This window comes from Pteropus vampyrus, unplaced genomic scaffold (genome assembly GCF_000151845.1).
Source record: "Pteropus vampyrus isolate Shadow unplaced genomic scaffold, Pvam_2.0 Scaffold22, whole genome shotgun sequence".
Taxonomy (NCBI): domain Eukaryota; kingdom Metazoa; phylum Chordata; class Mammalia; order Chiroptera; family Pteropodidae; genus Pteropus; species Pteropus vampyrus.
The window spans coordinates 5,111,142-5,137,376 of record NW_011888803.1 but is presented as its reverse complement, the minus strand read 5'-3'; the positions used below and the strand labels follow the sequence as shown (position 1 = coordinate 5,137,376).

Below are 26,235 nucleotides of genomic sequence, written 5' to 3'. Positions count from 1 at the left end.
ATCATCTGTGTTTGGCCTTTAACTGATACCCCACAAAAAGCGAATTTATCAAACTGTGGGCAGAAAAGAGAGAGAAAGAGCATTCACAAGATATATAAGAATGTTTTACTACCATACTGGACATAGTAAATCTATCAGAATTCGACCCTTTGGTTTTAGAAATATTGATGGTTTGGACACACGAATCTATCAGAAGTAGTGATAGTTTTTGAGGTTCTGGAAAAAGCAATTTCATTAGTTTGAATCCAATAGTTTTTTAAGAGGGAAGTGTAGAAAAATATCTCAAATCAATAAAACTGCCCCTAAAGTACTTTTAATTTAAATGCCTATGAATTAAGGTGTCATGACTCATTTTTTTCCCAATTTAAAAAGTAAAGAAGACAAGAACACTATCAAACAAACTAGCTTATGAAAATCAAGTAATACACTGAAACTTTTTAGTTATCTCAAATGTATACTGAAAGTACAGAATACAACTTAGAAGTATGAATTTTGAGATTAAGAGGGAAACTACACAGAATTAGAACATTAGCTGAAGCCTACTTATGAAATTTCCAATTGAATTAAAGACCACTCTATAAGTACATCCATTTTTTACTAAAAATGGATGTGCCAAATTAAAAATAGAAATGTGTGTAAGGTTTTACTGTATCTATTTTATTTAGTGTTAAATTTCATCACTGAATCTAATAAAGAAATGCTCCCTTAAGGACAAAGAAACAAAAAGGAAAGCACTTGCCTCAGTTACTGCAACGGTAGCTTTTACCAGGCACTAAAGTTACCACAGCAGCAGGTAGCCATTCAAGTAGCTCACGATTAAAACCAAAGTCAATTCCTTCTTTACAAAACTGTGAGCCAAACTAATTTGTCAGCAACTGGTATCGGGCAAAAGTACAGATTTCTATCTGCCCTATTGAATAGCTAATTCAAGTTTGTTTTCTGGAAAAACACTAGCCTTAAAAGCCAAACACTTAAGAACACAGACAGACACTTGGCCAGCATCACACTATGGCTTCCTTCCACACTTCATGAAGCTAATTGGAGGCCCGAGTCTGTTAGTGCTCTGCATGCATAATGGTTTTGTAGGCCATAAACATATGCTTCTTTCACATGTGTAGTCTTTCAGCATCAACGAGGAATGTGGAGAAAGTGAAAAATACAGACTTCATACTTACTGTAAGGGACACATTCATACTGGACTTCAAGATATTTGTATGTTCCAGGACATGGATCAGGAAAAACATCTGACCCAGTAACTACTATGCACTGTGTTCGGTTGTTGCACCTGGAAAACAAAACAAATCAAACTAGCGTGACATAATAAGTTACTTGTATATTTTTACTAAAGAAATAGAATAGAAAAATGATTCATTTTTACCTCAAGCAACTAGTACCAAAAAACTAAAAATTCAATTGATATTAGGTTGCTCTTCATTATTTAAGAGTTAAAAAAATCATATTTTCTTTATGTTGTAATATTTCTCTATCATGGGTTACACTAAACTTTAACTCGAAGTAAAAAGAAAATAGCCAGCAGTTTTCTATTATTCTACTATATATTTTAATTGAAATTTTTAACATATTCAATTTTAACATAATTCAATTTTAACATGTACTGGAAAAAGAAACTTATCAGGATACTGACCATATTTAAGAATTAAAATTACAATAAAAGTGGTACTACGATTGAACAGAAACACACGATTATAAATTGAAACTTGGAAGTAAGTTTTAACAACATATATTAAAACAAAGGAGGACCCAGGTTTTTAAGTTTATCTTCTAAATCCGTTTTTTTTTTTTTTTTGGTTAAGTTTTCTATTACTGGCACTTTCTATAATCTCGAATACCACATACCAAGCTAATTGATCTCACCTTCCATGCTATAGCCTGCATAAATAATAGAATGCATTTAAAGCATTTAGCACAGTGCCTGGTACATACTGAGTGTCTAAGCACTGCTGTTATTCTTGTTATCTTCATAGATCAATGTGGTTACACTATTAATATATGACTATGATCCTTGGTTTTTTTAAATTAGTAATCCCTGAAATCACTGATTTGATTCCTAGAATGTCCTACATATTAGTATTAGAAGTACTTTTTTTTTTGTATCATTAAATTATCAAGATTATTGGAATTAAGTTAGAATTCCAGGCAAAAATATATTTAAGTTCTGTAAATTTATCTAAATGATCTTTTTATAAGCTTTGTAAAGGCAAGAACTATCCTTTATAATTTTACTTAATTACAATCCAATGGAATGTAACATTTGCAGGCTTTTCTTATATTTTCTAATAGTATATAAATTAAGGCAACATAAGCAGAACAAGAGCATTATAAAAAAATTTATTTAACAATGTGAATATAAGATATTCCATAGTGCATAAAATAACTGGACTGTAAAATGATTTTTAAAAATGAAAAAGCAGTCCAGTTTTTAGCACAGAAACTAACTAAAGAACAATGGAAGCAGAAGTGTGTTTGAGAGGGGTAGGTACTGTTAAGTTATGCATGCCGGAGCCATTTCAGCTCAAACCAGGTTGACTTTTCCTTGAAGAGCAGCAAGACCTGAAAACTTCTACAGACTCAAAAAAGTAAATTTTATAGGTCAAAGTATAATATAATGAACTTCAAAGAAAAGTCTTAAATATCAAATAAATTATAACTAATATTGCTTGTGCAAATACTAAACTAATGATGTTTTATGACAGTTAATCTAAAACACTATATATGCCACATTAAAAAAAAACAAAACGTAACATACAAAATAATTTTCAAGAGCATGGACAATGTAAATGGTACCCTGTCACATTTTTATGCAACATCATGTTTTACTCTCATTCTATATTTCTTTTAAATTGGCTCAATCACTTGAGGAAATTTTGCCAATGGTTCTCAATTTGGTGTAAATGAATTATTTTAACATGAATCACAGAACCAATTTTATATCCTAAAGTTTTAAACAGCAGATGGATTTAAGATTTCTCAATAGGTCAATATCTAATGTCTCAACTAATATCTCATTTTCTTCTCTGTTAAATTTTACAGCAACAAGAGAGTCTATTGCTTTTTAAAAGTTTCAACCACTAACCTGGGCCCCATCAAAAACTAAATTTCTTTTATATTATTTCCTTCCTTGTATCTATTTATACCTATGAGGATCCTCCCTTTGTATCACCCTTTCTACCTTTCAGAAACAAAGTAATCTAAACTCCCTGCGAGATAGAGATTCCTTTTATATACTCCCTCAGCATGCACTTCATAACCACTCAACAATGTTAATTCTGACGTGTTGTAAATGGTTTTAAAATATACCTAAAAGATATTCATGAAAGCAAATCCATAAAATAATTACACTTGAGAGTAAACTTTTCAGATACTTCATCACTTTCCCCTCTTCCCCCTGAGGCCTCCTCTCACACCACAAAACTAAGAACACGTGGGAGAGAAAGGAAATTGTACTTGAGATTAAAATGCACAAAGAACATGAAGGACGATGGTAAAGGAGGCTGTAGCTCCAAGGATGTGGAAATTTATACTAGTTTTTCAAAAATAAGGAACACTTTGAAGATTACCCAGTTTTTCTTGCTAGAAGATTTGATGAATAAACATGACTTTAATATGGGATTTAAAATTTCTTTTCTTTTATATTTTTCAAAGTCGCAGTATGTTTACAAGAAGTATACATGGGATAAGTATTCCTGCTTCCATTATATTTTGTTCGAAAGAAGACCAATACCATAAAATGAAAAATAATTGCTCATATTTACTCTTTTTCTGAGAGTAACTTTGCATTAGGCATGTGACCAAAATTACAAGTTCAAATAAATGTCAAAAGCAATTGCCATAATTAATAATCACATTGTACAGAGCATAATTTTAAGAATTAACATAGCAGACAGTGTTAATTCTAGGGCTATATTCTTAAGTAAAATTGAAGGTAAAGTGATTTAATGGAGTTCCTACAAATAAAATTGTGGAGATTTCTAGAATTCATGGATTCGAAAGATGTCAAAAATATTCATTTTATTATCGGAAGTACAAGAAACTAATTTGAGGGAAAATATTTGGAGGCTAAAAATAGTAAAGGGTCAGCAAGAAGAGGAATACAAAAGTATAAGAATATCAGATTTGCATACCAGTATCTTTGATTCAAGGGAAAGAAAACCAAAACTTTTAGAGGACCAAATGATGGAAATAAAAAGACATACTACTGCTTTATGAATGAAGCAAACAGCTTTAAGTTTCCAAATACAGTACAAGTGGGACACAAGGTAAAAAGAAATACCTAATGTGAGCTGTTAGTAAGAAAAATCTGAAAATTCCTTAACCAATATACTGTTGGTAAGATTGTAAAATTATAAATACTAACATTTAAAACAAACAAGAACACAATTAGTTAGCCATAGAAGCAAAGTAAATTCCCACCAACTGCTCTGCTTTCATTCTAATGAAAATGAAAAGTCAAAACTAAGCCAAGAAAGAAAAGGCATTCAGCTGTTTGTATTCTCAGCCCTGGGCATAGTTTCTGGCATAATTTTCTCCTTCTATCCCCCAGGAGGGGAAAAAAATGATATCTTTATTAGTAAAGATAGGCTTGTACTAACAATTAAAGTATCAGTATATTTTAGTAACAAATACCAATGAATTACATTAATAATCTACATTTTTCTTGTGTTAAACATAATTTTGATTATGAATGAGAACTAGAAAAAAATAGGGTTTTTAAAATAGGTGTTGTCTACGGCAATGCTACCCTGAACAAGCCCAATCTTGTCTGATCTCAGAAGCTAAGGAGGGTCGGGCCTGAGATGGGAGACCACCTAGAAAGACTAGGTGCTGTAGGCATAAAAAATAAAAAATAAGGGATTGTAAACTGACAAGGTCCTTGCAATCTGTGAGGTCAACCAAGGGTTGCCTCACCTAACAACAACAACAAAAAAAGGTGCGTCTTTGATTACAACCTGAAATACAATTACTGTTCATCATATAGAAAATTATACTAGATATATTTTAAACACTTATTTTATATTTGTAGAGATACCCAGATGAATTAGGATAGTTAAAGCATTGGTTCTCAAAATGTGGTCCTCAGATCAGGAGTACTCGCATCAACTGGGAACTTGTTAGAAGTGAATTCCCAAGCCCGACCTGAGACCAACAAAGTCAGAAACTGGAGGTCGATACCTAACAATCAGCATTTTAACTAGCTCTGCAGGTGATTCTAATGAATAAAAAACACTCGGTTATAAAAAAGTTTAGGTACTTCAGTAAAGAATAAGTATGTATGGCAATGCATGTTGTTGCTCTCAAAATCTTAATAAAATGCAAGTGAAATGGAAAATCATTAAGTGATGAGTACGATTTATGCAGCCAGTACGCATGATCATATGAATCAAGGGTTTTAGTTGCTAAAATTTTGAGTAAGCAGGCTAGTTATTTATAAATTCCTAACATAGAGGATCAAACAAGTACAATTTCTAAAAACATGTCTCCATCACACATAAGCCCATTTTTAAGAGGGAAAAAACAATCTTTTCTTAAAAATTTACTAGCTAATGAAAATTTCTAACACTAAATAAACCTAGAAATAATTCTGATTATTTGTAAAACTAAACTATATTCCCTAGGAGAACATCATTAAAAATATAACAATAACAACATAAATATTCACTGTAATCACTGCAAATTTTTCTATATCCAACCTTTGGGTTTATTTATTCAAATAAATTTTAATAGAGTGGTTCAACTACAGAAAGACATTACAAGGTATGATTGTTTTTAGAAAGAACTCAAGAAGCATAAAGGCTTTTCTTGCAAAAATGTCTAAGCAATTTCTGGGGTATAATGTATGATTTAATACCACATAGTAAATAGATGTAAATGGACATTTGCATCCGGTCTCAAAATCTAAGTACTTAATCATTCTTCATCTAATCACATTCAAAAATTTCCAAAAGTTGGCATATATGGACAAAAGCTAATCATTATTTCACATCACTGGGTTAAAAGCACAATCACAAAATATCACCAAATATTTTTTGTATACATTATTTTAGGTTTTAACTTTCTATCATATTAAATATTTTTTACTCTAATCTTATTACTAATCTAAAATATAAATCTAGTATCACACATTCTGAGAATTCCTATGTAACTAAATTAAATCCAATAATAAATGTTTTGTAACATTATTGAGTCCAAATATCCTAATAAAAATATCATTTTTGACATTAATATTCATAAGACTTACATAAAACCCATCAACTACAACAAAGAAAATCTTAAATCCTGCTTTATAGACCATAAAGCTGCTTCGAATGGAGAAAAAAGACTGAAATATAAAAATTATTTCAATATTCATTCCTATGTCTTTCTACTCTAAATAAGAGAAAATTCTACTCAAGAAAGAAGTCAAATGTACACATCTCAAAAGCTTAAGAAGATAAAACAATAATTTTGGAGATTGATAGTTTACTAATTTCTATACACAAGAGAATACCAATATATTTGTTTATTAGCAAAATTTTGAGTGTAACATATAATATCAGTAATATTGTCCGAGTTTGTGCACAATATGTAAGAAAAAAATACTTCAAGTAATATCTAATGAATTTCTCAACTATCACAATTAGCAGATGGTAAAACTCAGGAGTATTAAAACAGTATTTTTATCTTCCAGATGTAATCAATGTTCTCAGGTTTCAACATTAACTTTTAAGGCATTCATAATATTTTTTGAAATTAAGATAAATGGTACCAAAAAATTTGGAAATGGTAAAAAGTCATTTTATAAATGTGTATTTTCATTCATTCACATACGTGTTGTATATGAAAATTACTTAGAAATTGTCATGCACAGAATAAACCACAGTATAGTTTTTAAAGAAACATCTTTTATATTTTGGGAACAGTAGTGCTTCATCATTAATGAAATATTAATGCAAAGAAACTATTAATATGATGCTTTTCCTTATCTTTTAAAACTATAAGTTAAAGAAAGCACAATGCACACATTACTTATTATCATCTGAGAATAAACTGTACAAAAATCAACAATATACCATATCATTGAACTGTTCAGAAGCAAAATCATTTGCTAATCAGGAAGATTAGTATTTAAAAGCAGAAGCTTTAGAATCAGAAAGAATTGGGGTTTACGTTCCAGCCCAGCTGCTTACTTAACTCTGAGTCCACAGCAATGTATTAAACCTTTCAATCTTAGCTTTCTCATGTTTTACAAAGTACCTTCTTTAGAAGTTTGTCATTAAGGTTAAATAGGATAATGCAGGCAAACTCTTTGCACAATCCCTCAACAAATATGAATTACTGATAACAAAAAATCAATAATAACAATAAGTACTCCCTTATAAAATGGACACAGACTTGCAAACCTTAAAGAGGTAGAATATCTTTTTTCCACAGACTCTTTACTGCACATATAATTTCCTGTATACAGCTTTAAATACAGGCTCAACTATTCATGCAAATTTGTTTCTTTTCTAACTCTAATCTTGAATTGTACAATGCCCAACAAATCGCTTTTGCTCTTCTTTTGATTATCTTATGCTCATTATTACACTTTACCAAGTGCGAAGTATGGAGATGAGATTCCATGTGTAATCTATTGTGAGAGGTGTTTTAATCAATAGTCTTGTTCTGCTGATTAAGCAGGGGCTTCTGTTTTGGCAAGATAACATTAGTTTCTCTAGTCATGCTCCAAAAACCATTGGGAATCTTCAGCAGATCATTAGATATGCTACAATAAAGCTTTGGTACATTCTCTTTTCTTCCTTAAATTACTTCTTCACTGTCCCATCATCCCTCGTCTCGATGGCACAGCATTATTATTGCATCTCCCCTGAAACTTGCACTAGAGCTATGTCTCCAGGCCATAGGATGCCATTTTCAATTGAAGCTTCTGCTTGAAAATATAAATTAAGAAAATTTCATTATCTCCTGCCAGGGGCCATTATTCACCACAGTTCTAAGGAAGATTAAAAATTCAAAATCTACCAACTTGAACAAATACTCCCGCATTCAACAGAAAAGCTCAGTATATCATGACAGAAACTAAAAATTAATGTTTGCTGAAATTTGGAGTTATCCTCCAGAATTACTCCAATTCTTTATTGAGTGTATGTTCAGTAAAGGCTGCTTCAACAATTTCAGTCTCTTAGTGGCATCTGTTATTTTTTTAAATTCAATTATAAAATAGTAGCAACAATAGGTCTGTTTCTTTCATGAGTTACTTTCTTAGTTAAAACTGCTCATTTTTTAGAGATGACTTAAATGCTTTCAACGGACAAGGGTATCTATCATGTAATGATAACCCTTTCCAAAGTGCCAAAAATAAACAGAACAGTCACGGGAGTATCCTGGAAAAGTTTAAACTACATTCACATGGGGAATTATGTCCGCTAAATGAACAGAATATCTGTGGTTGAATTATTGCATTATAAATCCATTCTCTAGTTAATGAATAGAAGTGATATACATTCTTGATCCTCAATTAATAAAAAAATATATATCAATAAGTAAATTTTATTCTATTCATGTACACAAGTTAAAAAATTTTAGAAACATTGCCATAAAGGGCAAAAAAGAAAAAGAAAAAGAAAAGGGACACTGTCAACCTACAAATTCTTATTGGAGGTGATTAAAGGCCTGACACATAATAGGAATTCAATAATTGTTTCTGAATGAATGAAATAATGCTTCAATCAGCTGTATCTGTTTCTCAGAGAATTCTGTCAATTTGAACATAGTTTGGTACTGTGAAAGCCAATAATACAATACTTGGGAGACAGATCTATTTAAGGGGCAGAGGATAAATGTGCCTTTAGCTTCCAGATAACTTTTTCATCCACCAACGATTCCAAATGACCAAAGAACATAGTACTCTAGGTACCAGAACCTCTTCCTTTTTGAGTCCAAATTTAGAATAAATTTTTATACACATAAGCAGATAATCTTAAAACATGAAAGGTAAGTTCCAATGGCAAACAGATATGCCAACCAAAGTATCTAGTAAATCGTGGAGATAAAAAATATATATATATATGCTCAAAGATACAAGTAACAATCCTCCTCACAAATTAAAGGAAACTGAGTTGAATGTTAAATCAAATCTTTTATTTTTTTACTGTGTAATAAGATGCTTTTTTACCATCCGAACTTCTGTAGAGCTACGGAAAGTGAGTCCTGCTTTCGTTAAATATTTATTAATGATGATTTGTGAGCCTAGCTAATTGCTAGGTAAACATAACATTAGGAAGCTAAATGGTGTGTAATTAATATGGCAAAAAAAGAGATGTTCTATAGTAATGTTCCCATTTGTCATATAACTGTGCTCTTACAATTTATTTATTTGTGTATTCTAGAATATTTCTATCCATCATAAAGTATTTAATTCTTTGGACACATTAGGATATTATACTCTAAGACACAGAATATTGTTAAGGTATTTTAACATTGAAATAAAATTGAATTATTGAAGTAAAGTTACTACCAAAATCTCTAGGAAATATCTTTGAATACTGATACTTGTACGGGTACATAATTTGGAAAAAATAATGTAATTTCTATTTCATTTAGTTCCTTACATACTGGTGTTTTTAAGAATTTTGAATACAATACTGATTTTTAAAAAAAATTTCAACTATGATTAAATCTTTGCAACTGTATTTGAAAAAAGGTATAGGAAAAGCCAATTTATTATTTAAATATAAGGAAAAATATAAAAATTTTTCTGTACTATCAATATATAAACATAACCCTATATGACTGAAAAAGTATATAGCATGTAACAGAAATAGAAAGCCAAGTAAATAAATAAAAATCAGGTAAACTATAGCAAATCCATAAAAGCTTGATGGTAAAATCCTGTATAAGATCATGCCCAGAAAATTATCATTCTATTTTTCAATATGTTGAAAAAAGGAATAACATAAATATGATATCTTACATAAAAATCATTTTGTCTGAGTAAAATATTGTTAGGAATTATAACCACAAAGTATGCATGCTATAATATTTATAGTTAAATCTGCATTTTAGAAACTTAAAAATATCCTCAAGAATTCCACATTAATTACCAAAATAAGCATTTTGAAATGGCAATGTTGATTTGCTAATGACAACTGTCTATGTTTTAGAAACTTTTGAAATTCCTTGCAGTTTTTACTGGACCTTAGGGTCAGTTTAATGCAAATTAGGCTTGACTCACTCAGAGCTTTATTAATCCAGTAGAAAATCTCTTGTTTGCAGAATTGCGCATTCAACATAAATGTGCTTGCTTTTATTAGCAAAATAAGAAGTATTTATTTATAAAGCATGCCACTGAGACTAAGTTTCTTTCACAGGGTCATCAGGTCTAACTACTTAATGAAAGGAAAAAAATAACTCAAGTGGGGATAAAACTTTAAAATACTGACATACTTTAAAAATATCACTTCTGTGACCAAATTTTCAAGAACTCTGCTTTTAACAATTCAAAAAATTATGACCTGTATCAATTAGGAGCAATTATTTATAAAAATGTTATCCTGGTATAGTTTGCACTTGCAGAGACTATCACATTTTTAACAAGGGAAATGGGAAATCGCTAAGGGATGCCCTAGTTAGATTAAATTAGCAAGAAACTTGTTACCAGACCATATAAAAGACACAGCGTAATAAGACATGACCTTGCAGAGTCTTGGAGCCAATCTGTAATGTTTTTCCTTCTTCTAACCCTTGCTAATTATCTGCAAAGTTACAGACGCTTTTGTCGTGGGTTATTTTTCTTCAAATTGTGAGGGGAATTTTGGTTTCTAAATATTTAATTAGTCTTGTTATATATGAGCATTGTACATGCCAAGAATTTTGATTTTCATACTCTATTCCTTCTAATTACCCTCAGATTTAGACTGGTCATCCCAAATCTTTTTCTTTTGTAATTATTTACTTCTTAAAGATCATTTGGTAAAGAAATATTTTCACCCTTATGGCTCTTCTTTTCCACAAATGGCTTTTCTGGTCCGTTAATTACCCGCTTAGAGGATTAGTTTGAAATAATGCAAAAGAACCTACAACTAAAAGGAATTTTAGAGGGCAAAGTAAGAAACTAGATTTTTGTTGTTGCTATTTTAAATTCACCTTAAAGATTACTCACTTGGTTTGGATATGACTTTGATCAACGAAAATTGTGACACAGATTTTTTTCTGCCTCCCAAGATGTTTGATGGGACATCATTTAGTCAATATTATAAATTTCTGCATATACGAGAAACAAATTTCTAGTCTAATTGACAGCTAATATAATTTCCGCTTTTAGAGACCTACTTTAATTACAGCACAGCAACAAATGTTCACAGAACTTCCTATACGAATCAAACCAAAAGCACAGAAATAAAATCACAAGACTTTGTTAGCATAGCTTTTTAAATTTTCCATCAATGCAAAATTGAACAAAGTATAACTTTTTGTTAAAGTATATAATCAACTCAGGAAAAGTTATTTAAAAAATTTTTATTAAAACGGCCATATTCTGTAAGTGCTTTTATTTATTTATTTTTAATAAGAGGCAAGAAAGCATGCTATTCTTTACCCAAAGTGAATTCTTTTGGTATAAAATATTTCATAACTTTTAGTGCTATTATTTCCTCATCAAACTTATTTTTCAGATAAATATATTTTTCTTATTACTTTTATTTTTAGTTAGTTAATTTTCCTCTTGCAATTTATAAAATATTTTGGTAGCAAAACATGTGACATGTATAGGAACGCCTTGTGTAAAAGGTGATGAAAAAGTATGAGTGAGAAATATTTTAACATTGACTTGAATAAAGAAATTAATGCTGGAGGACAGGGGAATATGTAGTTAATATTTCTCCAAAGGGTCAACAAAGTAAAAACTTGATATGAAAACAAAGTGCTATAAAATTATTCTTAAAGTCATAAATCTTTTCCTATTAATGATCTAGTTTTAACATCGTACTACATAAAAAGTTATCTACGGTTTCCTCATGTTCTTTCTCATCTAGAAAGATGCATCTGAACTTAATTCTCACAGAAATTACTGTTTGTGTATACTTCTTGAGCTATTTCTTGAGCTACTTCTTCCTTTAATTCAAAGAACTATCTGAAGGACCCTTAAGTCTCGGAGGCAGAATACTTTCTGAGATTAGGACACTAGGCTGAGAAATTGATGTTTTCCAACTCACGGTGGTGCCCTCTATGCAAGCCTAACAGTGCAACTCCCTGTTCTGTACTGGATATGAGGGAAATATACACACTTGCAGGAAGCATCAGCTAAGGAAGAGGTATAGAGAAAGCCAACACATCCACTATGCTGACCAAATAGTATCAAATTCTTCCGATTATCCAAACCTGAAGTGATCTTTCCTTTCTCTATGGCAACTGTGTATGGGTAATTAATTAATTATTTAATTAGGTAATTAATTATCTGCTTTGAGGCATCTCTTCCTGTATTTTTCATTTTAGTTGTCATTTAACTCACCTGTATTTTCCACGTTTAGAATTAAGCTGTAAATTCCTTATGTCTTTTTGTTTATATTCTTTTCCAAACATCCTAAAGTGTGCTGGTGTAGGAGCTCTCATACAATGCCCTTTGTTGTTTCTACGACTCTAGTCTTATCTCTCTAGGAGATGTTGTTAGGCTTCTTTTAAAGCCGAAATGCCCAGTCCTGTTTACAGAAAAAAGCACTCTCTCAGTAAATACTTTCTAAGTTGGAATTTTCATTTTTCTATATATTACTGAGGTTTTATCATCAGAGGAATAACTCAGAATGTCCTGTTGGTACATACTAGCTGTCATTTCCCTAATAAAACTGCAGAAATTTTGTGTAAATGTTTACCTAACTATTCTGTAAGATAAAAGGTGAAAAATAATAAAGGTAAAAAGCTAGAACCACAGACTCTTGGGATACTCTTAGCAGGAGAGCAGGTGCGGAAGGCTAAAAACAATCCTTAATACCCATAATCTGAACATAAATAATCAAATTCATCAGAGACTTATAAAAGAGGTGGATACTTTGTGGATCACATGCTCGCAAAATTAATGGAGTCTCACTTGACTGATAAATATATGGCGAATTTCACTGGCTCACTTCTGATAGATCAGAACTAATCTTTAATCATGACAAAATATTCATAATCTAATCCTTTTATCAAATTGACTATCACTGCAGGAGTCTCATGTGTTTGCACAATTAAAAACCCCATGTTAGCTGTATATAATAAGGCATTACATTTGATGCAAATCCTTTTCTATTGGAATAAGTGCCAAGCTGACAGCAGGAAGTAGCTGATAAGAAAGCAACAAGGCACTGCTGATGGCATTCTTGATAACTGAACACCTACTCATAAACATTTGGTCTACAGCATGTTACCCAAAGTGCTCCTTTAAAAAAAAAGAAACACAGATCAAGGAAGTGTCCTCTTGCTCCATCTCAGTCACAAAGGCAAAAAATTATCTAAAAATAGATAGATACATGAGAGGCAGGAAGGAAGGGAGGGAGGGAATGATAATTTTATATCCACCTGTGATTCTGGCACTAGGAACAGCAATATAAGACACTATCGGCAATATAAGACATATCCTAGGTGTAGAAATACCTATTTTTGAAAGCACAGTAATATCCAAAATATACCACATCCAAACAATATCTATGCAGAAGAAAATGAACAGATAGATATAAAATCATGTATTAATGTTCTGATATAAAAAGAGTGAACTTATTGTTTCAGAGTTAATATAAAGAGCATAAAACCCCAATGTTATTTTCCATATTGACGTTATAGTTAAAAAAACAATTTTAAACATATTTTATAGAATTATTCCATAATTTCAAGAAATATAAAGAACACAACCTTTTGGAAAAATCCTTTCTTCCTTAGCCTAAGAGCAAGAAGGGAATTCAAAACATCCCAGAGGTAAAAGAAAGCTGATGAGATGCTATGTGGAATAGAAAGTTTGAGAGGGTGAAAACAGAAGATGAATAATTCCCTTAACAGAATTACTCAGTATTTCCTCAACATATAGTATACATTTCATATCTCAGGCCATTGCGCATCACTTTCCCTCCTCCATTAGCTTTTGGAAGTTCATTGTACTATTTCAGAGATTTGGTACCATTATTTCAGTACATATCTTCTTTACCAGATTATAATATCTTTGAGGGGTTAGTGCTGTTTTAAGAATCTCTGAATCATGTGCAGTGCATAACACTGCCTTATTCTAAAATTAAGTCTATAAATATCAGTCTATAGACTTGAAAATATTCTTACCAGTTGTTCGTAAATATTTTTAGAGTATTTGGCACATTAGCTGGTACATTATACTGTTCAATAATTATTTGGTAGCATAAATCAGTGAATAAAAGATAAAGATATAATTTTCAGAAGCATAATCCAATAACCATATGATATAAACCAAATTAAAACTTTTCTGATTTATGCGGTTTGTGTACGTTTTTAAAAATTACGATGAAGGCAGACAGCTTCTATTCCATGTTATATTCCTAGCCTGAATTAGCTTCATATCAGTACCATATTTGAATGGCTCGGTTCCTCATGACCTATAAAATGTCAGACTCAAAAGCTTTAAATACAGCTAACACCAACGTACAGGCTTGGGAGTACAAGGCCGTGTACTGTGAAGCAGCAGCCCTACTCTTCTGAAAGCTAACATGCACTCTTAGACCAAAGATATAAATGGGGTAAGCATATTAAATAATGAATGACTAGGAAAACATCTTAACCACTGCAGATTAAAGACACAATATATACTTTATTATATTAGACACATAAAAATATAAGCTATTTTGAGATTTTTACACGTTTTACCAAAGTTACAGCTAAATATGAGATTGTCTTAATTTAATAAAATGTATTTGAAGTTGCATATTTTATAGCAAGAGAATTTTAGAATGATTTTTATTTGCAAAAAGCATTCTAATACTTAAAGCACTACCCTCATACATAAAATTACATATTTTATGTTAAGAATAATGGTAAATTTACTAACTACCTTTGATCTGTCTTTATTAAGAAAAAGAGACACTATGAGATCTTGCTACTGCTCTTATCTTTGCCCCTTCAACTTTCCATTTCAGCAACCTCGTTAATGTCAAAATGCCATTAGAATGTCTGCCCACTTTTAAATCTCTACAGCCTGAGCAAAGCAAAATGTTCTGGGTTCCATCAAGAATGCTTTCTTTTTTTTTTTTATTATTCAGCTAAAAAGCTTAATAGAGCCACAAAGGTCAAAATACTACCTTTATTAAAGAAAGAGGATAACATGACAAAGATAAATTTTAGAATGTAAATGTCATTTTTAGACGTGAATTCGGCATTTCTTTTCTTTTTGCCTTAAACCTAATTTAATTGTTCTAATTTTTTAAAAAATTAAAAATGTTTTTAATTGCAAGATTCCTATAATGTATGTAACCAATACCACTGACAGAACTTGTTTTTATATGTAATAGTAGTGCCTTTTTAGTTTGCGTAACACAGTAAGTGGAATCCGAGGCAGAAACCTCTGAGAGGCACACCATGCTTTCAAAACTATCAGTGAAGCTATGAGGAAGAGGACTTCTCACTGGGTGCAGTGAGAAGTCCAACGTGGCAGCAACAAAGGACCAACAAATTCCTTGGGGAGGGAGCTCTGGACTTGGGAGAGCCCTTCAGAGATGGCTCAGAATGAAGCAAAAGATGCAGAAGCCAAGCCTTTGTACTCTGGCATTTGATGAGGCTGCCTCTGGGGAGAAGTGTTTAAGATCCCTCAGCCCACAGAGGCTCCTGGGCAGGAAAGCACTGTGAGCCTATCAGCAGGCAACTCCCTAGACAGCTGGGGGAAAGAGAGTGGCCTGATCCCAGAGGGGCTCTGGAGGGCATACTACAACACCCACCACACAACACTGTCACAGTAAAGTTTTCACGGTTTTTACTGTATATTATCTTCTTGTATACACTGACATGTCAATCCTGTTTACTAAGCGATATTCAATGGGTTTCCTATACAGCAATGAACCTTAACAGGCAGCTTTTAATTGGCCCACATAGGAAACCACATTACTATTAATTCCACAGCTACAGCATAAAATAAAACCATTGCTTCTCTAACTCTAGAGCAATTAGACCTCTCGGCTATTTGGCTAACTCTGCTTCATGATACCCAATGCAGTTAATTATATTTTTTGATGTTAATAGTCTCTGTCAGTTTCAAGCATAACTTCTCTTTGATGAATATTTAAATTATATTTGAATAAAAAATAATCTTGGTTACATTTCATATTCAGTAATCATCACAGCTTAATAAAGGTCTGCTCTTCAAGAGTTGAAATAAATGGCAATGCACATATAAAGGTCCTATATCAACTTATCAGATAATATATTTGTAATTACTATTATCTATCTCTTTATCTGACGTGTTTATATACATTTTAAAAGGTACAGTCTCATGCACATTAACAATCTGCAATCAGATTTCAAAAATTGTTTATCAACATTCTTTTAAGTTATATGTACAGAGTTCCGCAAATTAACAATGAAAATATCTTAGGACTGGATCATAAGATAATTCCGTGTACAAAAAAAATTACCAAATTATAAAATATCCTAGAAAAATCAGCATACATCCTCTTGCCTCCTATAGTATTGTTTTGGCAAGTTCTAAGAGTAATAAGAAAAAAAACGTTTGATTTACTATAAGATTTTTGATTATGGATCTTTTAGAAACCCATTGAACTTATTACTATAGGAAAATAACTAAAAAGTAATATTTTTCTCCACAAAGAGGCTATAATGGGAGTAGGGGTGGGGGGGAGAGGGGAGTGGGAGGAAAGTGTAAAAGCAAAGCCCATTAGCATAATTTCTTAAAAAATTGTTTATACCTCATTTAGTTTAAAACTCCTTTCATCTAGTCTATATTATAATATGAAGGTTTTAAGCCAAGCATTTACTTAACATAAACTGTGAAAATGGTTTTCCTATTTCAAATTTTTATCGAATGAATAAATGAATGTTTTATCTACTTAATGCCCTTAATAAATTATATTAGTTAAATTTTTAACTTTTCATTCTTTCTCCTCCCAAATCCTAAATTTTCCAAAAACAAATGAGACACAGTGAAATAAAATAAAAAAAGACAGAATGAAATGTCCTGAATCTATGAATGTCCAGTGGAAGCAACACTATGCCAATTTCTTGAAACTACCACATTATAAATAAAACAAGTAGGGGTGGATTCAAATTTTCTGGCGTCTAAAGCTTATAAAATTTAGGGGTACCACTTTAAGAAAAAAATTTAAAAATTTCAAGTAGAAAATGGGGTACCAAAGTAAATACTTATTTAAGAAAAAAATATGCATCAATCAAAAACATTTTTTAAAGGCCAACAGATATCACAAGAAACAAAACCTAGAAAACTGCAAAACATAAAAATATAAAATAAATTAGTTGCCTGGCATTCCTTTATATTTTCCTTAATTTTTTTCACTCCATAATCTATGATTGTTTTTTCATAACTATTTCATAGTGTCACTTTCTATAATTTTGCTTTTCATCTAGAACAGATCATCACAATTTGTTTTTTCATTATTGATGGTTGGGATACATAAAGCATGTAACTACCATGTCACAGGTGCTCATGTTTTTTGAATTGCTATAGCCTGTGCCTCAGAACCAAATCTCCACTTACTGTTTTATACATTTAATGACTCAAAGAATATTCCACAGACTAGCTTCTGGATCCATACATTTCAAACATTATTTCTTCATCACTTGCCACTTATTTCAGGTGCCACAGGACACATTCAAATTGTAACATGACACCTCGTCTTGCACCTTTATGTCATAATCAGTAAGGCAGTATTATGAATAAGAGTATTTCTAGAGGCCATCTCTTCACCAGTATAGCTAGCAATAACTAAACTGTACACAAGTGTCTGCAAACAATATAAAAACACTCAACTAAACCCAGAATGAATTTATCACCAACTGAACCGCCACTAAACAAAATCCCCAAATGCTCTTGGCTATTCCTAAGTGACCATAATGAAGGGAAGTGTAACAAAGCAGAAGTCAAGGAATGAAATAAAAACCTTAAAAGATTGTGTTTACACATACTTCAGCAAATTTTACAAAAACATATGACCCTGTGAGCACATTGGTAGGGGCCCTAACAAAGCCTTGAAAGCAGCCTATGCAAGTGAAGAGCTCCAATGTTTAAGATTCATTAGCTTCATGATAAATCCACCTATAGAAACAAAGTAATATCTTCACAAATTACAAATAAGTTATCTGTGGTCTGAAAAAACGAACAGAAAGACCACGTAATCTCAAGCCAATTAATATAGAGTGCATCATTTCAGACACTCTCTTCAAGGTCATGGGGACTACGTTTAGGTGAATTCCATGTCTTTATTGGTTGCATATGACATGTAAAGAAATATTGGGAGAACTACAACATGTATTAGTTATATGATACACTTGACTGATTTATGTGAAAATATACAAGACAACAGAATCGCTCACTTATTTGTATTTCTTCATTTTTTCTGGAAACATCTGAGAGAGATATTTGCTCTAAACTTAACTGTGGAACAGCAAACAGCACTAAAAACTGTAACTAAACTGCTAAAACATAATTTTTAAAAGTATATAGCAAAGTAAAAAGAATAGTTCTTTAAAATCTATAAGACAGATAAATGGGTATCAGTAAAACACTATGAAGAACGTAATTATAATAATTTTCCTTGAATATGTACAAATTAGAGTATCGATACTGGTGTTTTTGTTATTGCTCTGTTAATATGGTCTAGGGATGTGATATCATTATGTGATATGTGGAAAAATTAACAGGACCATAGTGAGCAACAGTTTAAGCTGTTTTTAAATAATTTAATGTCAAATCTTTTTCTTTCTTCATTTAATAACATTAGTCATTAGAGTATATTACGAATGATACTAACTCACAATTGCTGTCCTGCTTTTGATGTGGAAAAGTAGAGCTCCTAAAATGCTAGTAAGAAAATAAATTAAAGATTGACTAAATCAACAACTATGAATATTTCTCCATCGAATAATATATAGGCATTTCTTTTAACTTATTTAGAAACCTCAAAATATAAAAGGGTAATAAAAATGGAAAATTCTCAACTTTCCTCAAAATTATATTTGTTATTATTTATTGCATAATAAAATGTATTAAAAAATAAAGAGCATATTTTTAGACAAAATTATTCCAAAGCTTCACTGAATATGTTAAGTTCCTAGTAATAAACCCACCAATATGAAGTTATACTACATATAAAAAATAATTCCAAATTCTTAAGTTATAATTCATACTTTGTTCTTCATTTCTTTATACTAGCAGAAAATATGTGTTATATTACATTTCAGCAGCATTTGGCTCAAAATTTTTGGTGGCGGTGGGGTGAATCTGAAGAAAAAAATGAATCTAAAGGAAAAACAGTGAATATGCCTTGATTTGAAACTAAAATTTCATTTCTATTCTCTGTAACTGTAATTAAACATCTATTTTTGTTTGTTCAAAGTATAGCTTTTTTAAAGGATGCTTGTAAATCATATTTATACACTGACACTAGAAGTATGACATCAGAAAGGAGATACACGCTAAAAAGAAATCACATTTAAGTACAAAACAAAATCCTCAAATGGGTATTGAAATGAGTCTTATGTAAGCACATCAAGTGTGTTTTCATTTAGTTATTTAACATTTGATAGAACATTTTAATAACATAACACTAAATTAGACTTGGTTTCTGTCAATAAACATAATTTGTTTAAATTAACTTTGTAAATAAAAACCAATATTTTGGTGTTTAGTAAAAACTACAAGGTATATAATAATATATGTACTATTGAAATACATTTCAATTTGGTGTTTAGTAAAAACTACAAGGTATATAATAATATATGTACTATTGAAATACATTTCAATTTGTAACACTCATCTCTCAAATGAGAAGGCTAGAATAACTGATGAGACTATGAAAAGCACTATAAAAAGATTAGTAAAATAACATTGAAATTTGTATGTCAAATAAATGTTACATTTGCTTTTATTTATTCACCTCTCAACTTTGGTCTCAAAATAAACACAATGTCTAAAAATAAAAACGAAAGCAAAATCACCAGAGTGAAATACGTCTTTCCTTTTAAAAACTAAATTTCCTTTCCCTCATCTAATCAGTATCTGTTCAAAAAATATAATCAAATTCAAACTTTTAAGGTATTATTCAAGCCTCTTAATTTCACTGACTAATCCTTAGTAAACACTGAAGATCAGCAATATAGTGTCCACTTCCTAAGGACATTACATTGTTGATCTTCGGTATTTACTAAATTATTTTGTATTATTTGGACATAATACAAAAGGTATAAACCTAAATATCAATCAGAAATATCAGTGAAAACCAGCAATTTACACTTGTACTCTCATAGTCTTAATTATCCAGTAAATTATTTTACTAATTTTCATTTTAAAAGGAGAAACGAAGACCTCTGTAGGGCACAAGCTTTGATGTGACATTGTTTCTTTCTTCTACCTTTGCTAAGCAGGGTTATAAGAGATAGTTGGATGATTTGTCTTCTAATCCATTCTATAATTTATTAGTCTTCCTTGCACACTAAATGTGAATGTTTAATATGGTTCATGTTTATTACTGCCAATAGTCTCTCTTTCCTATAATGAGTGCTTTGTTTTAAATGTCCAACGGTAAGTGACATGCAATGTGTCCAATTAGATATACCAATTAGAGCTTTAATGATTATTTATTACTGTACTAAGGTTCAAGAGTCTATACTAGTACCCTCTCAATCCTTGGCTAAAGAGAGGTACTTGTAATTCCAGTAGCTGTCTTAAAACAACTCAGCCAAGAGTAAAAGAATGAGTAGAAATTCATCACTTAACAGGAAATAACCTAAGTACATCACACAAAGATGAGATTGTAGCATTTGATTTATTAATTTTTCCCAATACGGTTCATCTTAATGAACAAATAGTTGATAAACCTGACACCACAGATAGATAAATGCACTTGGGATAACAGCATAAAAGTGAGATGCCGTTTCTCAGAAGTGGCACGCTTAGCTCCTATGAGTATTAGGTACACTGAATAAATATACTAAGCAAGAGAGGAGTACTCTCGACCAGTAAGTATTTAAATAAAACATATCAATCTCCAAAATATTACAAAACATCAAACGAGGTGAAAATGTCGACTGGGCAAATGTTTTTCCCTCAAAAAAAAAAAAAAGGCCATTAATAAGGAAAGGGTATGAACATCTTAGAAAGACAGGTTTGAAATCTATTGTTACCTGTAGAGATCAGAAAACAAACCCCCCAAAAAGTTAATTAAATTTAAAAACTCTTTCATAAATCTTTGACTTAAATATGAAATTTCTTTATGAACACTAAAAGATCAATATAAAAGTTGAGAGGGTTATATGTCAAGATGAGTATATCCACACTGAAAGCTATAATTATGAAGCCTGCCAGAGAACTCTGGCCGAATTGTGACTGCATTTTAATGGATTTTCAGGCTTAGATTCTGAGAAGCTTCTAATTCTCATAGAAAGGTTTTGTATGTGTGTGTGTGTATATCTAAGTATCTCCTTTCTTTAAATATTTTACGTACACCGAATATCTGTAAGTATACTTGAAAAAAATAAAAGTATATTTAAAAACCTAGATAACAAAAATTATTTAAGAATTATTTATTAAGAATAAATCTTCATGCCCCTAAGATATTAATCAATAAGATTCTAGGTATAGATGATTTGATGTCTTAGTCTCTGTGGCAAATAATTTAACCTGGCTCACAAAATAAAAAGAGGGATATCACACTGCCAACTCCTTCCCAAGGATATTTTTCAAATGAGGAGAATATACTGTAGTCCCCCCTTATCTGCAGTTTCACTTTCTGGGTTTCAGTTACCTGCTCTCAACCACGCTCCCAAAATATAAAGTGAACAATTCCAGAAATAAACAATTCTTAAATTTTAAAAACTGCACACTGTTCTGAGTAGTGAGATAAAATCTCTCGCAGTCCCACTCCAACCCAACCAGGACACGAACAATGCCTTTGTTCAGAGTATCCACAGTGTGTACGCTACCCACCCACTAGTCATTTAGCAGCCATCTAGGTAATCAGACCAACTGTCACCGCATTGCAGTGCTTCTGTGCAAGTAAGCCTTATTTTACTTAATAATGGTCCAAAGCACAAGAGTAGTGATGTTGATGATTTGGATATGCCAAAGAGAAGCCGTGAAGTGCTTCCTTTAAGTGAAAAGGTGAAAGTTCTTGACTCAATAGGAAAGAAAAAAATATATCATATGCTGAGATTGCTAAGATCTACAGTAAGAACAAATTTTCTACCCTTGAAATTGTGAAGGAAAAAGAAATCTGAGATAGTTTTGCTATTGCACCTCAAACGGCAGAAGTTATGGCCACAGTGTGTGATAAGTGCTTAGTTAAGATGGAAAAGGCATTAAATTTGGGGGTAGCAGACATGAACAGAAAAGGTGCTGTGATTGATGGCAACATATTACACCAGAAAGCAAAGAGCCTACAAAGAATTCAGCAAGGGATCCCCTGAAACGAGTGACACCAAGCCATTTACTGTAAGTGATGGTTACAAAGATTCAGGAATAGGTTTGGTATTTTATCATCTCACATCATCACAAGAAGGGTAAGGAAAGTACAATAAGATATTTTGAAAAGAGACCATATTCACATAAATTTTATTACAGTATATTGTTATACTTATTCTATTTTATTATTAGTTATTGTTAATCTCTTACGGTGCCTAATTTATAAATTAAACTTTATCATAGATATGCATGATATGTATCATAAGCAGGTATAGGGAAAAGCATAGTATATACAGGGAGGGTTCAGTACTATCTACAGTTGCAGGCTTCCACTAGGGGTCCTAGAACGCATCCCTGTGAATAAGGGGGACTACCGTACATGCTGTAGTCTGAACAAAGCATACTGACTACAATAACAGTTGATTCCCCAAGTATAATAAAAGAGAGTTAGAATACGATGAGTCCCAAGTTCCTTAGCATATTCAACAATCTGTTATTTAACGACTCTCTTAAAATAGAAGCAGGGGCCTATGTTTTTCTTCTCCCATAAAGGGTCCTTGGTATGTGTTTTGCCTGGTAGGGTAAAAAGAAGGGAGATAGAGAGGCAAAGATCATCCTACTTATTCCAGACTAAGGCATGCATGGTCTTTCTGAACAGCCTTACTTCTAACTGCATGCTCAAGGTATACAAAGTTCCAGTCTCACTCTGCATCTACTATAATGTAAAGAGCCACGGAACAGAAAAAGTAATGCACATACATATACAATAACGCATTCTTCAAATCCTCATGAACAGAAGAAACTGTCATCCTTTGGGCTGCTGCTAGGTTAACAATATTAAATAAAATGGAATTATTATACTTAGAAAAAATAGATTGGGACACTGATAGGTTTGGAAAAGGTAAATTCAAGAAAAAAAAATTACTGAATAGTATATAGGATGGGAATAGATTAATCTGGTTCCTACATATTTCAGCTTACTTCTATTATCCTAGCCTCTGAGGAAAAAAATATAAGCTCTAAAATAAGTTTTGTCTCTTACTTAGCTTAATTAAACTGTGTACCCAAGTTCTGGAAGCTAGATTTTAAATTCTTTAACTTGCACCTCTACTTTATAAATCTAGATCATATATTATGTGTTGCCTGGTTCCATGTGACAAGAGTACTACCCAATTCTTCCAGTCTGGGAAAGGCTAAAGGCTATTTTATTGATTTCTATCCTATAACACTATTACCTTGAAAATCCTAACATATTCTTTTATTTGAGGTGTCTAAATAGAAAAAAAAAATCTTCAGCATCAATGAGAAAAAAAAATACGTTGTTTATACTTTACTATTGGCTTATGAGACATTATCTTCCTATGCCTTGTTCTGGATTCCTTGATGGCAACTTTGCTTCTGGCCCTAAATGCAGGTGTTCTCTAGAGCTTTTGCATGTTCAAACTACATAACTTCTCTGGGTAATATCATCTATTCACCTGCAAATATCAACTTAACGTTTATGTTTGCTTCAGTTATACGTTCTTTTATCACTCTTATGAGCACTGAATCTGTATAAACAATTGTTTGCAGAACTATTTATTTTTTGTAAGCTACTCTGTTCCCAAATAAACTTAAAGGAGCTTAAATTAGTAGTATAACACCAAAAACATTCTAAATGTTATTTATAAGAAACTTCATATAGTTATGCTATGCGGTTTAAGCCAGTTGCAATCTACATATGAGGGGAAAAAACTTGGCTAAAGGCTTTCAAGGAGCCAGACATGTTCTATAAGTGTAGGGCACTGTTTTGCTTTCCTTGGGCAACTTTAATACCAAAAAAAAGTGCCTATCTTTTTATTAATTATATAAAATACACCTTTCCTACCAGTGGGAAAAACTGAGGCATATATTCTTACTATCTCCTTGAGAGTAGTACGTATTACTTCTAGAAACTCTTTGTGGTTGACGGAGGTACACTGATGAACATCTGACGGTATGAGATAAGACTGTAACACTGGACCTACTCATGCACATTAATCACTAATCTTTCTTTTAATATCAAAAACAAAAACAGTATATATTCACTTTCAGATCCCTATGCCAAAAAGCTTAAAACTTAAGAACATATAGAGCATAAATCTATGGCAGCAAACTACACTGATGAGGATGCACAGAGTCTTAGAGTGAAGAACATGAACAAAGGGAGTTATAAACAATACCAGAAGAGGATCTGAACTTTAGACACTAATTAGATTGCACCCAATTGCTGAACAGAACCAATATTACTAGCAAATTCTAATTTATTTATTCATCCAATAGTAGCAGGGTTGTTTTTCTTTAATAAATTCAAAGTGTTAACAACTGTTTCATCTTTTTTAAGTCATTCCACTACTATTAATTTCAAAGAGAGCTTAAAAATTATCTCTAATGGTGATTATTTTATAAAATATTAAAATACATATCATTTTAGAAAATAATTTCATTTCTCACTTTTTAGGATGAGTCATTTGCTATTCTTTTAAGACAAGAATACTATCAGTTATTAATAGAGCCTTGGTTTTCCACTTTTAAATGAACAGGAAATAGGAAATAGTGAATGAATAATAATACTTTTACTACCACTACAGCCAGAATTACAAGTGTATTTACTTGATTCTCAATTGCTAAAGTGATTCAAAATTCTGTGCCCATCTCTATTATTACACGTAGAAAACAGGGACTTTCAAATTTAATAGAAAAATTCTAGTGCTTTTATTTGAGCTTTCCAAAGAGAAATTTTCTACATTAAAAAAAGTCTCTCTTTTCTACACTATCAAATCACATTTTTTGATGATTATAAATGAAAAAAATTTTGCCAAATTATTAGGAGTTTGGTGAAAATAACTACTTTATTTGTAAATACTGAGTATTTTTAAATGAAAAATTAGGGACAAGTATTCTACATTCTTAGTAATTATTCAGTAACAATTCATCTGCAAAAATATTATCTATCTATTTTTCTTGAAGCTTTTTGAAACTAATGTAACAGCCAAAATGGTAATTTAAAAATGGGGTTTCGATAGCCAGTTTTTAAATTATCCACTCATTTACACTAACACATATAAATTGTTTAGAGATTTGATAACAAGGGTACAGAAACCAACTGTATGCTTTCACAGAATTTAAATACCTCAAAACTCTAGTTCTTTAAAAGGTATTATAAAAAATACAGCCCTATTTTTATAACATAATGAAACAATAAAAATAACTTGCTATCTATCTTGTACATTTCCTATAATATGTAATTATATTTATATGTACAAGTATGATAAGACTTATGTATTTTGCTAGACATTCAACTGTATATTTAAAACGTATAATCCCACTGAATATAAGACCTAAAACAATAAAATGCATAGAAGAAAACACAGGAACTAAACTCAAGGACCTTGGACTTAAAGAGGATTTTATGAATTTGACCTCAAAGGCAAGGGAAGTAAAAGCAAAAATAAATGAATGGGACTACATCAAATTAAAAAGCTTCTGCTCAATAAAAGAAACTGTCAACAAAGTAAAGAGACAACCATCTAAATGAGAAAATATATTTGCAAGTAATGCCACCAATAAGGGCCTAATATTCAAAATAT

The 26,235-nt window shown here is 31.4% G+C and overlaps 1 protein-coding gene across 10 annotated transcripts in view; it reads right to left on the bottom strand.

The window, feature by feature from the left end:
• ADGRL2 (adhesion G protein-coupled receptor L2) overlaps window positions 1–26,235 on the bottom strand; it is a 179,000-nt gene that overhangs the window by 52,477 nt on the left and 100,288 nt on the right. For all 10 annotated transcript variants that reach the window (XM_023528050.1, XM_023528055.1, XM_023528052.1 and 7 more), the window contains exon 4: window positions 1,176–1,285. In XM_023528050.1, coding sequence (XP_023383818.1) covers window positions 1,176–1,285 — 110 coding nt within the window. The remainder of the gene's footprint in view (window positions 1–1,175; window positions 1,286–26,235) is intronic.